Source organism: Glycine soja, chromosome 3 (genome assembly GCF_004193775.1).
Source record: "Glycine soja cultivar W05 chromosome 3, ASM419377v2, whole genome shotgun sequence".
Lineage (NCBI taxonomy): Eukaryota > Viridiplantae > Streptophyta > Magnoliopsida > Fabales > Fabaceae > Glycine > Glycine soja.
In genome coordinates this window covers 24,834,664-24,853,637 of record NC_041004.1, presented here as the reverse complement: position 1 = coordinate 24,853,637, position 18,974 = coordinate 24,834,664, and the positions used below count along the sequence as shown (strand labels likewise).

The window sequence follows — 18,974 nt, the reverse complement described above, 5'->3', positions numbered from 1 at the left end:
CGAAAAAAAAAAAAAAAAATTATAAAAAAAGAGACCTAATTCTCTTCTAATAGAGAAAAACACTTCCTTGGGAGAGGTTTAGTGAAAATATCAGCAAGTTGATTCTTAGTATCAACAAATTCTAATACACAATCTCCCTTTAAGACATGATCTCTAAGAAAGTGGTGTCTAATCTCTATGTGTTTAGTTCTTGAATGTTGAACTGGGTTTTTGGATAGATTTATGGCACTAGTATTATCACACTTAATAGGTATGCGATCAAGAATGATGCCATAGTCAGATAATTGTTGCTTCATCCATAAAATTTGTGCACAACAACTACCGGCAGAGATATACTCCGCTTCAGCAGTAGATAAAGCAACACTGTTTTGTTTCTTACTATGCCATGAGACAAGAGCCGATCCAATAAATTGACAAGTTCCACTTGTACTTTTTCTATCAGTTTTAGATCCGGCAAAATCAGAATCAGAATATCCTATTAAGTTACATGTTGAATTCTTAGGATACCATAATCCTAAATTGATTGTTCCTAATAGATATCTCATGATTCTCTTTACTGCACTTAGATGTGATTGTTTGGGGTTGGATTGAAATCTAGCACATATACATACACTAAACATAATGTCAGGTCTACTAGCAGATAAATAAAGAAGAGATCCGATCATACCTCGATATTGTTTTATGTCTATAGACTGACCAGATTCATCTTTATCTAAGTAACAATTAGTGCTCATCGGTGTAGACATGTGTTTTGCACTATCCATCCCAAATCTTTTGATCAATTCTTTGCAGTATTTGGATTGATTGATGAATATACCTTCTTGAGTTTGCTTGATTTGTAATCCCAGAAAGTACTTTAGTTCTCCCATCATTGACATTTCAAATTCACTTTGCATATCAAGGGAAAACTCCTTGCACAATGAATCATTAGTGGATCCAAAAATTATATCATCAACATATATTTGAACCAACAAAATATCATTATGCTTTCTCTTTATGAATAATGTGGTATCCACTTTACCTCTGGAGAATTCTTTTTCAAGAAGAAAATTACTTAATCGTTCATACCATGCCCTAGGGGCTTGTTTCAAACCATAAAGAGCCTTTTGTAATTTATAAACATGGTTTGGTTTATCAGAAATTTCAAAACCAGGGGGTTGTTCAACATATACCTCTTCTTGAATTAAGCCATTTAAAAAGGCACTCTTAACATCCATTTGATAAAGTTTAAAGTTCATTATGGATGCATATGCCAAAAGCATTCTAATGGCTTCTAATCTTGCAACAGGAGCATATGTTTCTTCATAGTCTATCCCCTCTTCTTGATTATACCCTTTTGCTACTAATCTAGCTTTATTTCTAATAATTATCCCATGTTCATCTAATTTATTTCTAAAAACCCATTTTGTTCCAATGACAGGATAATTTTCAGGTTTTTCTACTAATTTCCATACATTGTTTCTTTCAAATTGGTTTAGTTCTTCTTGCATGGCAATGATCCAATTATCATCTACTATGGCTTCTTTTATATTTTTAGGTTCAATCATAGATACAAAAGCCATATTATTGCATAAATCTTTAAGAGAATGTCTAGTTGTTACCCCTTTTGAGATATCACCAATAATATTGTCGAGGGGATGATCTCTTGAAGTTTTCCATTCTCTTGGGAGTGCATCATTGGATTTGCCTTCTTCTGGGGGATCTTCATTGTTTCCTTTGTCATTTCCTTTAGAACCTTGTTCATGAATGTTCATATGTTCTAAAGAATCTGCAATGTCATCTAGCATGTTCTTTGTTGACAATATAGCATTAGATTCATCAAAGGTAACATGAATGGATTCCTCTATATTCATAGTTCTCTTATTATATATTCTATATGCTTTGCTTTGTAAAGAATATCCAAGAAAAATGCCTTCATCAGATTTTGCATCGAATTTTCCTAGATTATCTTTACCATTGTTAAGTACAAAGCACTTGCACCCAAAAACATGTAGATGAGAAATATTAGGTTTTCTACCGTTAAATAACTCATATGGGGTTTTCTTTAAAATAGGTCTTATCAAGGCTCTATTCATGATGTAACATGCAGTATTGACAGCTTCAGCCCAAAAATACTTTGGAAGAGAAGTATCATTTAATAAAGTTCTTGCAATTTCTTCCAATGACCTATTTTTCCTCTCAACAACTCCATTTTGTTGAGGAGTTCTTGGTGCAGAAAAATTATGTTCAATACCATGTTCATCACAAAATAATTCAAAATCTTTATTTTCAAATTCACCCCCATGATCACTTCTAATGGATGCAATCTTGAGATTTTTCTTGTTTTGTATGACTTTAGCAAGTTTCCTAAATGCATGGAATGAATCACTTTTATGTGTAATAAATAATGTCCAAGTATATCTAGAGAAATCATCAACTATAACTAAAGCATAGTAATTTCCTCCAAAACTCATCGTTCTAGATGGACCAAATAGATCCATATGCAATAACTGTAATGGTCGAGTGGTTGAAACAACATTTTTAGATTTGAATGAGACTCTTGTTTGTTTGCCCTTTTGACATGCATCGCATAATTTATCTTTTTCAAATTTCAATTTAGGCAAACCAACTACTAAATCCTTCGAAATTAATTTATTTAAGTGATCCATGTTTATGTGAGCAATTCTTTTATGCCATAACCATGGATCATCATCTTTACTAAGAAAGCAATGATTGTTTTCTTGTTTTATGCTTAAGTCTATCATGTAAACATTATTGACTCTATGTCCTACATGCTTTATATTAATGTCATGCTTATGTTCTATAAGACATTTCTGAGAATCAAATGATACTAGATAGCCTTTGTCACATAGTTGACTAACGCTAAGCAGGCTATGCTTAAGGCCTTCAACAAGTAGAACATTTTCAATGGAGTTTGAAGAATTTGTACCTATTTTACCCACTCCAAGAATTCTACCTTTGTTGTTGTCACCATATGTTACATGCCCGCTTTTCTTTGGAGATATGTGTGTAAAATTTGATGCATCTCCAGTCATATGTTTTGAGCATCCGCTATCTATGTACCACTTCTTTCTCAAAGATACCTGCATAATCAAGTTTTTGACTTAGGTACCCAAATTTTATTGGGTCCTTGCATGTTAGTATTAACTGAGGATCTTTTTGGGACCCATATCATTTTAATATTGCTGTAATTTTTCTTGAAGTAGCAAGTTGATATGCCATGTCCTCTTCTTCCACAGTAAAAACAAGTGATAGAATTAGAATTACATTTTTGTGTGGAAGTGGAAAAGTTTTTATGAACCTTTTGTAGTTTTTCAGATTTATACCCTAGTCCATTTTTATTAGACACATATCTTTGTTTACTTAATATAACATCTAAATTATTTCTACTATATGAAAATTTTGCAAGTGAATTCTTTAACTCTTTAATTTCTTTTACATATTTATCACAACAACTACAAGAATCTGTTATTTTCTTGTCATTTATAGTGGAGATATTAACTTTTTCATTTGATTTAGAGATTGAAACTTCATTTCTAAGAAGATCTAATTCTTTGTTTAATTTTGAAATTTCATTTTCTAAATTTGAAATTGTTTTCTTTGATGATGAAACTAATTTTGCAAGTTTAATTGATTCTTTATGCAAATCAGCAAATGCATCTTGCAATTCATCAAAAGAAATAGATAAGTTGTTTGAAGATGTTACCTCTTCATCACTTTCGTAACTTTTTGCCATAAGGCAAAGATTTATCTCTTCATTTTCAGAATCATCAGAGGATTCCAAATCATTTTCATCCCATGTGATGTATGCTTTCTTTAGTTTCTTCTCACTATGATTTTTCTTTTCAGATTTTTCCATCTTTTTCTTGAAGATGGGACAATCAACCCTCAGATGTCCAGGTTGATTGCATTCAAAACATTTTAGAGTAGAGGGTGAATTTTCTGTCCTTCTCTTTGATTTAAAATTTGGTCGCCTCTGATTTCCTCTTACTTTAAGAAATTTGTTGAACCTTTTTACAAAGAAACTTAGATCATCATCATCATCTGCATCATTATCCTGATCACTTTCTTCTTGAATTGAGGATGATGCTTTAAGAGCGATTCCTTTCTTTTTCTTGTCATTTTCTTCATTTTGGTGCAATCTCAATAGTTCCATCTCGTGTTCCTGCAACTTACCAAATAAAGTGGCAAGAGACATGTTAGATAAATCTTTTGATTCAGAAATAGCCGTTACTTTGGGTTGCCATTCTCTACTTAAACATCTTAGCACCTTGTTTATAAGATCTTCATTTTGAAATTCTTTGCCTAAGGCTGCTAGATGATTTACTATATGTGTAAATCTCTTTTGCATACTCTGAATATTTTCATTTGTATTCATTCTAAATAATTCATACTCATGAGTTAGTGCATTTATCCTAGATCTTTTAACATCTGTAGTTCCTTCATGTGTTAATCGAAGAGTGTCCCACATTTCCTTAGCACTCTTGCAATTTGAAACTCTGAAATATTCATCCATTCCTAGGGCAGATGTTATTATGTTTTTGGCTTTTAGGTTGTATTGTACTCGTTTTCTATCCTCTTCAGACCATCTATCTCTAGGTTTTTCTATGGTTATGCTTTCACTTGATGAACTACCATCTATTGAAACTCTTTCTACTGTGGTGGGTATATAAGGCCCTATTTCAATGGCTTCCCAGATATTTAAATCTATTGCCTCGATAAAAATTTGCATCCGGGTTTTCCAGTAGTGGTAACCCTCTCCATTAAAGATTGGAGGTCTATTGATAGAATTCCCTTCTGGAAATAAGGAATTTGCTGAGGCCATCTTTTTCTTGAAGCTTCTAAACTTTGTACAAGAATGAAGCTCTGATACCACTTGTTAGACAAGTGGCCTCAGATATCTTAAGAAGGGGGGGGTTGAATTAAGATATTCCAAACTTTTCCCCTAATTAAAAATCTATCTTACTTTTTACTTAAGTTATGAATTCCCTTAATGACAATCTTCTTAAATATTAATTCAAATGAAGCAACTTGAATATGAATATAAAGCAATAATAAATAAAGAAGATTAAGGGAAGAGAAAATGCAAACTCAGTTTTATACTGGTTCGGCCACACCCTTGTGCCTACGTCCAGTCCCCAAGCAACCCGCTTGAGAGTTCCACTAACTTGTAAATTCCTTTTACAAGTTCTAAACACACAAGGACAACCCTTCCTTTGTGTTTAGAGATTCTTTACAACAAGAGACTCACAGTCTCTTAATCCCTTAGAGAATGAGAAGTAGAAGAGGAACAAATCTCTCTTGAAAGAGATGGATTTTACAGATTGAGCACTCAAATAATTCCTTAAAGAATTGCAATCAAGTTGGCCAAGGAATTCTTAAGAGGATAAAATGAAATTGCTTTTTGAGAGGATAAACACTTTGTTGTTCTGAAAATCTCTCTACAATTTCGTGTTTAAGTCACATATATATAGACCATTGGTGGTCATGAGTAAAGCCTTTGAAAAGTTGTGACTCTTGAAATTATTTTTCTGAAATTCCTGTCTGGTAATCGATTACAGTAATTGTGTAATCGATTACAGCTTTTAAAATTTGAATTAAAACGTTTACTAACTGCTGGTAATCGATTACCAAAATTGTGTAATCGATTACAGCTTTTAAAATTTTGAATTCAAATTTTTATAGCTGTTATAAAACGTATTTGGCCACTGGTAATCGATTACATCCTCTGGTAATCGATTACCAGAGAGTAAAACCTTTGAAAAACACTTTTTATTTTAAATCACTTGGCCAAACCTTTGCTAATTCAATTAGGAATTCCCTTCCTAATATTCTAGTGATCATCTTGATGTTGTGCCTTGTAATCTTGAAGTATTGTCTTGAATTTTAATCTTGAAAAGCCCATTTGCATCAATTGCAACACATCATCATGAGCATCATCAAAACATCAAAGCCAATTGCATCTACAAAAGGAAAAGAGGTGAGAGGAGGCGCCATCCATTATGGAATAAGCCATGGAGGAAGGAGCTTCACCACCAAGATGAGCCTTGGATAAGAAGCTTGGAAGGATGCTTCAATGGAGGAAAAGAAAGAGGGAGGGAAAGAAAGAGGGGGGAGCACGAAATTGAAGGAATAAAAGAGGGAGAGAAGTGGAACTTTGAAGTATGTCTCACAAGACTCTCATTCATCAAAGTTACAACAAGTGTTACACATGCTTCTATTTATAGACTAGGTAGCTTCCTTGAGAAGCTTTCTTGAGAAAACTTCCTTGAGAAGCTTCTTTGAGAAAACTTCCTTGAGAAGCTAGAGCTTAGCTACACACACCCCTCTCATAACTAAGCTCACCTCCTTGAGAAGCTTCCTTAAGAAGATTCCTTAAGAAGCTAGAGCTTAGCTACACATACCTCTATAATAGCTAAGCTCACCTCCTTGAGATGAGAAGCTAGAGCTTAGCTACACACCCCCTATAATAGCTAAGCTCACCCCCATGACAAAAAACATGAAAATAACAAAAAAAAGTCCTTATTACAAAGACAACTCAAAATGCCCCGAAATACAAGGCTAAAACCCTATACTATGACCAAAATACAGGACCACAACCGGATCTCCTAACTAGATGAACAATTAAGTGAACCATTATGTCGAAAAATGATGGAGGAAAATACATCTCCATTTGACAAAGGACAATGGCAGCCTCATTCTCCAATTCATCCAATCTTGCAGGGTCAATGACTTTGCTACATATAGCATTAAAAACAAAGCATAGACGAGTTATGGCAACCCGAACTTTGTCAGGCAAGATTCCCCGAATTGCTACAGGCAGTAGTTGTTGCATTAATACATGACAATCATGAGATTTCAAGCCAACCAATTTAAGATCTTTAATGGATACAAGGCTGTTGATATTTGAAGAGTATCCTTCAGGGACTTTGACATTCCGCAAACAATGACAAAAACTCCTTTTTTCCTTTGTTGACATTGTGTGACATGCTGGGGGTAGATACGTTCGCGAACCTTTTGCTATTGGATGTAACTGCTCCCGTATACCCATGTCAACCAAGTCTTGACGACACTTCAAACCATCCTTTGTCTTGCCTTTAATGTTAAGAAGGGTGCCAATTAAACTATCACAAACATTTTTCTCCACATGCATGACATCTATACAATGTCTAACATCAAGATCAAACCAATAAGGAAGCTCAAAGAAAATGGACCTTTTCTTCCAGATGTTTGTCTCACTACTGGTTTTCTTTTGCGTCTTCCCAAAGATAGTTATGATGTCGTTGACACGATCATGTACTTCTTTACCATTTAACGGTTTTGGCGCACTTTCATTTTCTTGAGATCCATTGAAAGCTTTCTTCAATCGTCGATATGGATGGAACTGGTTCAGAAATCTTCGATGCCTTGTGTATACTGTTTTCTTTCCATGTTTTAGTTGGACGAAACTTGTATTTTTCTCACATATAGGACATGCGTGATGGCCTTTCACACTGTAACCACTTAAATTTCCATATGCTGGAAAGTCATTTATGGTACAAAAAACCATTGCACGCAACCTAAAGGTCTCCTGCAAATTCCCATCCCAAACATCTACCCCGTGTTCCCACATTGTTCGTAGGTCTTCAATCAACGGAGCTAGATACACGTCAATATCATTACCGGGCTGTCTTGGTCCTGCTATCATCATGCAAAGCATTATGTACTTCCGTTTCATGCACAACCAAGGAGGAAGGTTATAAATCATCAACAAAACAGGCCATGAACTGTGACTGGTGCTTAAGTTACCAAAAGGGTTCATTCCATCGGAGGCAAGACCAAGCCTTAGATTTCTGGTCTCATTCCCAAAATCAGGATACAAAGCATCGAATGCCTTCCATTGCGGACAATCAGCCGGATGTCGGAGCAATCCATCAATTTTTCTGCCTTCAACATGCCACATCAACTGTTTTGCATCATATCTATTAGCAAACAATCGCCTAAACCTTGGTATTATTGGAAGATACCAGCAAACCTTTGCTGGATGACTGTTCTCTGCGGTTGCAACATCACTCTCTTCATGGTTTTTGACCTTGTAGCGGGATACACCACATGTTGGGCATGTGCGCATTTTTGCATACTCATTTCTATACAATATGCAATCATTTGGGCATGCATGGATTTTCTGGTACTCCATTCCCATTGGACATAAGATCTTCTTCGCCTCGTATTGACTCTTTGGCAACGTGTTATCTTCAGGAAGCAACTTTTTCAATAACACTAGCAATTCAGTAAAGCTCTTGTCACTCCAGCCAAATCGTGCCTTCAAGTTGACTAAAGCTAAGACCGCTGACAACCTTGTGAATGTTGTGCACCCAGAATACAAAGGAGTCTTTGAATCATTCTCTATTTTGTCATACAAAGGAGCATGTGCTTGCCGAAAACCATCCTGCCCTAAGTCGCGAATCATTTCTTCTATACGACAACCCGTATCTACATCGATTGCCTCAGTGTGAGACAATGTTGGATTGTCTGGCAATTCCCCATGCCATATCCAGTTTGTGTAATTTGGAATCATCCCGTGACATATTAGATGTGATCTTATCTCACTTAGCGTCTGGTGTCTACCATTTGCACATTTTACACATGGACAAAAATATTTGCCGCGCAAGGAGGGGGCATGCATTTCGGTAAATTGGAGAAACTGTTCCACCCCAGTCCCATACTCAGCAGTGATGCGTGATGCTCTCATCCAACTTCGATCCATGTTGTCCGTTTGCTGCACAACCTTATGAAGTTATGTAACATGCATGCGACATCTCACTTTTCTAAGTAAAGGTGTGGCCCTATCCCATTCAGGAAGTAATTTTTTTTATAGTAGATTGAATACTACAAGTTAATTGTCTTTTCTAAATTTGACAAAATTTCGGCAGCATTTCGCCTAAGTCCCCAAGTACACAAGATGAAAGCGGTGATGTATTGTTATCCACCACATTCAAGTATGCACTCGGAGAACAAAGGGAAATGAAGTATACCGAAATGTTGACAAATTTAAGAAAAGAAAATTAACCTATACGTAATAATCTACCATAAAAAAAGATTCTTCCCAAACTGTCCAAACGGACAATTCAAGATTCAATACACCGATTAATACAAACTATCCGTATTAATCGATGTATAGAATCTCAAACGGGAAACTAAGGTTCGCTCACAATGCTCATAATTTAGTTATATAATACATCATGTCATATACAAAGAAGCATTCAATTATCATTGTTGTGAGTCAAAGAAATACAAACCTAAAAAATATGGTAAATAACAGCTACGACTGTGACGACAATAATGGCAAGGCAAAGACAGCAGTGTAGATGCAACTCCTCAATACGTGGGAAAATTCATTGGTTCTAGGTTATTTTTCAGAAGCAACTACCTACAAACAAAAAACACATAATATCCAATATATCAGAGCTTATTTCTACATCTCAAGCACAAGGTATGAAGAATCGTGTAATTAAGGATGTAAATAGCAACTATAACTGACTGACATAAAAGTTACAAATAAATTTGTATACTAAACTCCAACAAAATGTAATTAATAAAAAAGAAGGTTGGTTAAACTTTCTTCTACCAATACCATTTTGAATATGTATAAGAGTCTGAAACTAATAACTGTTAGAACAAAAATCAATTGTTCAGAATTTTCGTAATACAAATCCTACATAATTGACCGGCCTTTTACAAATATTAATGCTAACCTCGTCAGGAAGTACTCAACAAAATAAAAAAGGGTGCATAAGCATAAAGAATGCTTTATTGTAAATGATACATCATGCATGAAACTGTCTGCGGTTTTCATTTAACTATTATGAAAAATTTGAGTTATTAAGTAGGCTATATATTAGGTCAAAGCTAAGGATCATTGTTTAAGTATGAGCAATATCAGTCATAAAATACCGGTATTTCTAGGGAGTATCAAGCTAACTGCATGCAGTTTCTGACATTCAAAGGCATAGTTGGATCATTTAGATCCAGCCAGATACATACTTAGCTTTCCAGTGAGCACATTCTTTATTCTGTAGTAGTTCAAGAAGTCCTTCCAGTATCTGCATATTTAATTTAAAGTAAATAATTAAGATATTGAATGAAACGATAAAAGGAAATAATTAAGAAAAAAAAGTGTATTGAGTTTCAATAAAGGAAACAGTCCAAACTTCATATGTTGAAAATAAAGGATTTCTAATATATACTGCCATAGTTTTCTGTCTAGGCTTTTAACTGTTTAGTGCAAGTTTGGGCTCAATAGTGCATATTGGAATGCAAGAAGAGCTTATACCTGTCAATTAACCTCATATATTCTCAATTAAAAACAGTTATAGAAGAATAAAACAATTAAAATTAGTACCTCCAATCTTTCACAGCTGCAGCAGTGAGCTGTATATTATCATATTCATGACATGGACGATAATTTTACCAAAAAAGGGGTGGCACCACCTATATCTGATCAAACCAGTAGAATTTATAGGAACCTAAAATTAAAATAAATACTTATTAGTGTTAATATCACCATCCTGAAATTAAAACTAGTGGTGTTGGTAACTTAGATACCAAGTCAACCAGAGGGTAAGGTAGCCACCTACTCAACCCAAAAGGATATTGATATAGGAACCTGAAATTAAAATAAATACTCATTAGTGTTAATACAAGATGAATCTCTTGTTCCTGCTGCGGTAATATGACCTGTCTCTTATTCTTGTAGCTTAATTGGTATCAAAATGGCTCCAAGTTAAGTGGGATTGTCTCTAGAGTGATTAGTAAGGGTGTGTTTATGAGTTTATCCTTGTAATTTATTTAGTATGTTAACATTACAATTCACTTTAAATTAAATGAAGGTTGGACACACCATTGCTTGCTTTGATGACAAACATACTTTAGAGGAGCCTTATCCAGTTGGTATGATGTGCACATATTTATCGTTAATATGTATCTTTTTTATGTAGAGGCATGTTGAATGTTACATATATTGTTCTATTATTGTGAATCATGTTCATAGACACCATTGATCTCTAAATCCTTAATGATTTTGCCTATATTTTTTGTTGGTCTCTATCTACCTCAGTACTTCCAGTCATAGAGCTACTTTACATTTTATCTACTCTCTTAGCTTGGACTTTCACTGGTCTTCTCTACATATGCCCAGGCAAATCTCCTAAGGTAGAAAAAACAGAAATTTATATGCTGAAAATGTATTAAAGTAACCTATTTCTGATTATATAGTCAAGGCTATTGTATAGGTCCTATAGAATATTGTTTTCTTTCAACTATTTCAGCAAGAAAATAATTGTTGTTGAATGCAATGATCTCTCACAATCTCCCATGTTTAGTATTTAGTTCCCTGGTTAAAATTAATTTTTGGGATGTATCAAACATACTGCTCTAACATTTACAGCACAAAATTGATGCGCACTAGCCACTAATTTATGTAATTGGACTTAAGAATACAATTCATGCGCACTAGCCACTAATAACACTTGGTCCATGAGCCATCGAGAAGGTGAAAGTCAAATATTATCACATCTTTATACGAAAAGTAACTTAGGAATGGATAGGTAGACTTGTCAAACAATCTCTCTTTTTTTCTCCTTTTTTTTATTTACTTTTCTTTTCTTGTTGTTGAGTTTAATCATTTGGTTCGGTTGTAGATTCTCCCCTTTAGAATTGGGTTTAGAACTTAGAAGAAGACAGAAATAAAAATATAAATATAAATTGCACTGTGTTTCTAATCAGTTCAAGAAAAAAGACAAAACTTAAAGTAAATAATTAAGATATTTAATCAAACGATAAAAGGAAATAATTAACAAAAAAAAGTGTAGTGAGTTTCAATAAAGGAAACAGTCCAAACTTCATATATTGAAAATAAAGGATTTCAAATATATACTACCATAGTTTTCTGTCTAGGCTTTTAACTGTTTAGTGCAAGTTTGGGCTCAACAGTGCATATTGGAATGCAAGAAGAGTTCATACCTGTCAATTAACCTCATATATTCTCAATTAAAAACAGTTATAAAAGAATAAAACATCCAAATAATTAGTACCTCCAATCTTTCACAGCTGCAGCAGTGAGCTATATATTATCATATTCATGAGATGGATGATAATTTTACCAAAAAAGGGGTGGCACCAGTTATATCTGATCAAACCAGCAGCATTTATAGGAACCTGAAATTAAAATAAATACTCATTAGTGTTAATATCACCATCTTGAAATTAAAACTAGTGGTGCTGGTAACTTAGATACCAAGTCAACCAGAGGGTAAGGTAGCCACCTACTCAACCCAAAAGGATATTGATAATTGACCATTCCCAATTCCACATATTATATTTGTTTTAAAAATTTCCCAATTCCATTAACAATCTATCCCTTCCCTGTTTGGCATGGCAAGGTTGACTAACTTACTGTATGTCTCTTGTAGTGATTCTAGCATATATCATATGGTAAGAAACAAAGATGTCGTGGGAGGGATATAATATTTAAAAACAAAAGATATATACAAGCTAGAAAGAATCAACCTATTTATACTACTATAACTACACTAATGTTTATCTATTTAATAACTTTTTATTAGATAATCTTATTTTAAAACTTACCATCAAATTCAAAGTTCTTATCATATATACAAATCTTATATGGATCCAATTTTTTTAATACTCTATTAATAAATATCAAAATTAACATATATATTATATATTATAAAGTATGGAAATAAACACTTTTTGATTATATTCTACTAAGGACATAGATTAACTGACATGTGATTGATTGATCCAACTTATCTAGTGGTTTTAACTCTAGAGTTCAAGTCTTGGGTATGGGTATGCAACTGTCACAATCCAAATCTTTTGCTGGAACTTTGCGGCTCAGAGTAATCTTATTGCTTGAGTAGAATTGCCTTTAGTAGAGAACATCTATGATATCTACCATAAAATATTCTTAAGGTTGAAAATTGACACACAATAATGTAGCAATACTTCAGTTATGCAACATTAAGTATCTTTTCGTGATGTCTAGTATTACTTGTAAATTGATTCTGATTTATTCAAAATTCCCAAATGATCCTGTTTTTGTCAAGGAAAGCCAAAATGCTCCGGGTAGGAATGAAAACTTACACGAAACCAGCATAATCAAATTTGTTTCTTAGTTGAATAATTTCATATTGCAAAGAGGAAAAATCTGCTGGAACAATAGACAATTCTGTGGAAAGAGGTACTTTGCCAATTGTCTGCTGCCGGTTTGAAAATTATTAGTTAGTAATGGGTACTTGGCAAAAGCTGCCAAGACTAAAAGCATGTTTTGTGAAAACAATATTTTGAGATTTTATATTTTTGATGTACATTGGATTATGACATTCAAATAAAAAATAAAAAGACAGAGGAGCATATAGTTTCATCATCAAACTAGGTACCACCTCTTAAGTTTGAAGATGCTGCTACCATTTTAAGTAGAAAAAAAGTGGAAAAAACATATCTTCAAGGTGCTCCCCAACATGTGGTCTGACTCGGATATTATGTGTTTCTAGTACAGAAAATATAAAGATGAGATTTGAGGGTGAAATAGCCTTCGTTCCTCCTTTTGCTTCCATTAAAAAGTGAGAAGTAGTGCTAAAAAGGTGGGGTAACACCACCAGGCAATGACTTTTGTGTATATATGTAGCTTGATGTGTGTAATTCTTTATCACCTCAGAAGCAAATGATGAAAAGCACCATTCAGCAATAAAAGGTAGACATATATCATGAAGATGAGATAATCTTTTCTTTGTGGTGGGAAAGGAAAAGAAGGTATAATTAATTGAATAGTGAATTGAGTATAAAAACAAATCCACTTCATTAAGAGCATAAACAGAATCTATGTGTAATATTCATGCACCCTGGACCAATTATTTGTCATCCTCATTGTCGTCGGTGCCTTGTGAGGAACACTATTACTCAGCACCATGTGTTCTTTATTTCATCTTCTGTTATCACTATGAGGGGGATCTTGAAAAAGAAGGCATTGAAGGGAATCCAATCCGAATTTTAAAAGTAGCATATACAATGCATGAATTTAACTAAAAAACACTAGCTTTGTCCCTAGACAGGCTCTCATGTCTTGCTCATAATCTCTGGTGACACTTTGTCCTGGGGGAATGTATTGTACTTCATTCTATGCATGAGTGCCTCACATTAATATTGTTTCCTTATAACTACATAAATTATATATCAGCTTATCCTCATCCCTTTTGACTAATTTGGAAACTAATAAAATAATATATATATATATATATATATATATATATATATATATATATATATATATATATATATTTTGGGTAAATTATGTTTAGATTTTTTTAATTTCTGGTCAAAAAAAGATCCAGATCATACCTTTGGATGATTGCACAACTTTTTGAGAGCTGTTACGTAGGCCAAAATCTTTGATTGCTTCAGTTCTTCAGTAATTGCCCGCTTAACCTGTGATTGAGGACATGGATTTATCAATTCGGTTTTGATAATCTTGTTTCTATCAATTCCCAACAGAGTAAAACACCTTATATATGAAAAAAAAAATGGCTCAACAAAAAATGGACTTTACATTTTTGGATTGTATAAAATGTTTATATAGGTTTGACTGTAGTGGAGTCAACCTGCAGCAAACAACTTCAACTATCTGTGCCACAAAAGAAATAGGTCATGGATATAAGATTAAGAGCATAGATAATCAAACAATAAAGATACAGTCCATTCATCACTTATTTTTTTCCTATGAATAAATGAAAAGTGTTTTTTCCCTTGATGACATGAAAAATCAAGGCATGAAACCAGATTGAATTACTTTTATTGCAGCATTGTTAGCTCCTATTGCTTCTGTGGCATACTTTCTAAAACTTTGGAATATTTTAAAGTTGAGTTTTATAATTTGGAATGTTCACCCAAACAAATGTTTTAAGATATAAAAGCTCTGTTATGAATGACACCCAAACCAAGTTATATTATATAACCTTGATTTACTTACAAAGCCTTTTCAAAACACAGCAAACCTACAATTACTACCCCATATAGGTATATATACACTCAATTAACTATATGTTTGGTTATACAAGTAAAGCTACTAATTCGAGTCAACTTAAGCTAGCAACACAAAAACTACTATGTAGTTGGGCATATAACCAAAGAAGCTAAAAAATCTTGATAAAACTTACTTTAATTTTAAAAAGCATCATATTGAGATGCTTCAATCAAGATGGGCATATTATTATAGGAAAGACTGATGATGTCATATTATAATAGGAAAGGTCAAGGATCAAAAGAGAAGGAATGTTTGGGCAAAGAGGAGATGACAAAACAATGTTATTATGACGAAGATAAAGCTCCTGAAGATTAAAGGATTGTGATCCATTCAAATACAATATGATAAAAGCATGCCACACAATTTTATCCATGTCCAATTTCAAAAAGGGTGCATCCTTTATTCATAAAATTTCTCCCATTTCATCTTATATTTGCCATGATTTACCTAAGCTACACTATTAAGATGACAATTTTACGTGTGTCTAAGCTGAGTTTTTCGTTCAAGAATTCAATTGGACATACACAGCTTATACCAAAGACAACCTGAACTTTTTAAACCTATAAACATATTACAAACATGCAGAATAGGTATAATATCTGAAACCTAATAATCATGTGATTATTTATAAATAGAAAGTGGCTTCTGCAGAGTAAGCAGCCATATTTCTAAGCAAAGTACTATGCAATATATTGCTTATTGATTGGTGAATTATAAAGAATTCAAAAAACAAAAGTATAATTTAGGCCAAATAAAAAGAAAAGAATATTTTCCAAATGTTATTCTAAATTTGTTTTTCACTGTTATCTCAGCATTCATCGCTGCAGAAGAGAGGACTCGCTACAGGAACAAACTTAGAAAGGCAGAAATTCCAGCGCCGCCCTAATCTAACAACCTGCCTTCAAAGTTTAATTAACTAATAATCAGAATCAGAAAAACCACAAAAATGACAATAGAACCATCTTTACCCTAAATCCAGGATCAAATCCACAGAAATCCACCCTAGAGAAAGAGATGAAGAAACCAAAACCAGACCAGACCAGTCAAAGACATCTTTGGTGTGCTAACTGCTAAATCCATAAATCCTCATATGATAAAATTCACAAAAAAATTGAGACATTTGTTTTATCGTTTTTATTAATTTTTTTCTAAATAAAGAAAAGCAACAACAAACAGGAACAAGAGAAAGGAACTCTGTGGGATGATGCCCTATATCCTAGAGTACAGAGTAGCATACTGCAGCTCTTACACATATAGTACATTAGTAACTTTCATGCTAGATCCGTTTACTCTTTCTTGTGTGATTGGGTACTGAGATCCAAATTTTTTTATGCAGCAAATTAAAATAATATAAAAATCTCAAACCGAAAACAACCCCCAGATCTATATACCTATATCTGCAACTTCAGAAACTTATGAATGATGAAAATGTTATCTTCTTTACCAGAACACAGACATGGTGTCCACCTCCCAAAACTTGAAACCAGTTTTGGGCTTTAATTTCTATATATACTTTAGTTAGTTTTTATTTTTATCAGAAAGGAATAAATCTCATTGAAAGGGGGAATTACTAAGAGAAAAAGAACACATCATGACATAACCAAATTAAGGAAGAGGAAATATACCCGGATCCAGAAATCAGATATAATAGCAAATCCTAAAATATGCAGATATGGTTAGGCAGAAGATAGAGGTTGGATGTTCTGATAGAAATTGTGATAGAAGCCCTAGGTAGGTAAGGACGAAATTGAAGACATTGAGGCTTGAGAAACCCAAATGGCTATGGATAATGGAGCATAATGGCATGTCTTTGAATGATTACACAAAGGGAAAACACCAAACAAGGGCTCAAATAGAGCAACAGGCAGTGCCCGTCCTTGAGTGACAGAAAATGACATCTTCTTTTAGCCTTTATTTTTCTGCAGCTTATCTAACCCTCAATGTCTGTCATTTTATGGTTTGCACACTTCTCAATCAGAAGCTAAAACATAAGGTTCTACACATGCTCTTGTCCAAAAGCTAAAACTAACTTATGATAAAGCTAATAAGAAAGTAGAAAACGAAACACATAGAAAAATCAAAGAGAGGGAAAAAGAAACCTTACAAGATGAGAAGGCTAGGGTTCAGTTTGGCCTTCTTCGAGGATGATTATGGGGTTTATTGTAACTGCTCAAGCCTCTCACGAACAGCGGCCAAATACGTTTCACCTTTGAGTCATGGGGTGTGCTTGTCGACGCGGAAGGGAGAGTACCGAAGAGGTGACTGAAGCAGTGATGAAAGTTGTGTAGGGCAACTGAGCGAAGAAGCTAGGTCATCGGTGAGGTCTGAAACGCGAGTGAGGTCCACAGTAACGCGAGTGAGGTCACTGAGTGTCACGTGACCATCTACATGTCGTGCACACCACATCGGTCTCCATGAAACAAACGTTGTGGAAGTTTCAGCTTTCTTATTCGAGTACGGGTATCTACATCACCGTTGTTGTTTTTTAACTGATAATTACGAAACTACCACCGCGTGTTATACTACAGCGGTTATTTTTGACCGATGTCGTTGTTGTGTTGTGAAAACTACTTTTTCTAGTAGTGAATCCATCGCTGTTAAGGAGGCAGTGACATTTTTGTAAATACCAGTACTATTTCAACAATGGTTTTCAAAATAACAACTTAGAAATCGCAAATCAACAATGATTTTTAGGGGAATCATCATTGAAATTGATAATTTAAAGATGGTTTTGAAAATCTGCCTTTGAAAATGAAGTGTTTTTCGTACGCGCGCTTAGGTTTCAAAGTCTCACTCCCTTAGTCATACACTAACCTCTCAGTCTCTTTGTGCCCTCTCTCTCTCTATCTCTGTGTGTGTTAGTCATCGTCAAAGCTATCTAGTGCTGTCGTGGAAGGTCATTTGTTCCATCATCGTCATCATCGCATGCCCTCGCCCTTGCGATTGCTTCACTCATATTTGCTTCAGCATTTGTGCTTTGTTTTCCAATAAGTTACCAATGGGCGGAAAAGTTCCTTATTTGTGTATTTATTATTTAATGTAGCTAGATGGTACCTATGACTCCCACGAATAAAAAATAAATGTAGCTACATGTCCAGCTGCATCTCTCTCTTTTCCTCTGTGTCTATTTATGTGTGGAGCAATGCTAGCTATACATTCTCTCTACTTTTTTGTCTACTTGTCACTGTATCGAAATGGCATTTTTCAATGGACGGAGGGGTTGTTTGTTAGTGGCTGGTAAGGATGTGCACTTTTGTAGCTTAATGAGACACTTGAGAATGTTTACAATGTGTTTTTATTGTTTTTTTAATGCAAATTATTAAAATTAGGAAATCAAGAAGAGAAATTGGGGAATTCAAAATGATTTCTCCTACCAAATAGGCTCAAACTTTGCCTGACTGAGATTTTACCCTGAATATTAAATGTGAGTGAATCTGGTGGTGAACCTCCTTTCTGGCTTAATGCAATCATCCATTTAAGATTACAAATTTTAAAAGAATTCAACTTGGACATTTCATCCAGGAAAGGTTGCTTCTATAATTCAAGTAGTTTGGCTTCCTCTTCAACATAACTAGATTAAGTGCAACATAGATGGTGCGCCCAAAGGAGCTCCTGACGGGCTTCTTGTGAGTATTTTTCGAGACAAAAGTGTTGTGTTCCTTTGCTGCTTCTGTACATATCTAGGGATTTCTCCGGCCTTCAATGCTGAACTCACTGATGCTATCATTCCTACTGAATTAGCCATCGAAAAAGGATGGACTAATCTTTGGCTTGAGTGTGACTCACTCCTTGTCATCCAATCTTTTAACTACCTAAATTTGGTTTCGTAGTGATTTAGAAATAGATGGTTAAACTATATAGAATTAATTAGAAATATTAATTTCAGATACTTGCA

At 34.2% G+C, this 18,974-nt stretch overlaps 1 protein-coding gene and 1 long non-coding RNA gene across 2 annotated transcripts; both read right to left on the bottom strand.

The window, feature by feature from the left end:
• Window positions 1–6,561: 6,561 nt before the first annotated feature.
• On the bottom strand, window positions 6,562–8,746 carry LOC114405051. Its single transcript, XM_028367741.1, has 4 exons — window positions 7,165–8,746; window positions 7,015–7,095; window positions 6,686–6,813; window positions 6,562–6,612 (listed from the first exon to the last, which is right to left on the bottom strand). The coding sequence occupies exons 1-4, from the start codon at window positions 8,744–8,746 to the stop codon at window positions 6,562–6,564; spliced, it is 1,842 nt and encodes a 613-aa protein (XP_028223542.1).
• Window positions 8,747–9,175: 429 nt separating this feature from the next.
• On the bottom strand, window positions 9,176–14,682 carry LOC114405439. Its single transcript, XR_003665220.1, has 7 exons — window positions 14,606–14,682; window positions 14,398–14,484; window positions 12,072–12,195; window positions 10,585–10,645; window positions 10,382–10,505; window positions 10,024–10,082; window positions 9,176–9,409 (listed from the first exon to the last, which is right to left on the bottom strand). It is a non-coding gene; the product is annotated as an uncharacterized LOC114405439 (long non-coding RNA).
• Window positions 14,683–18,974: the final 4,292 nt, after the last annotated feature.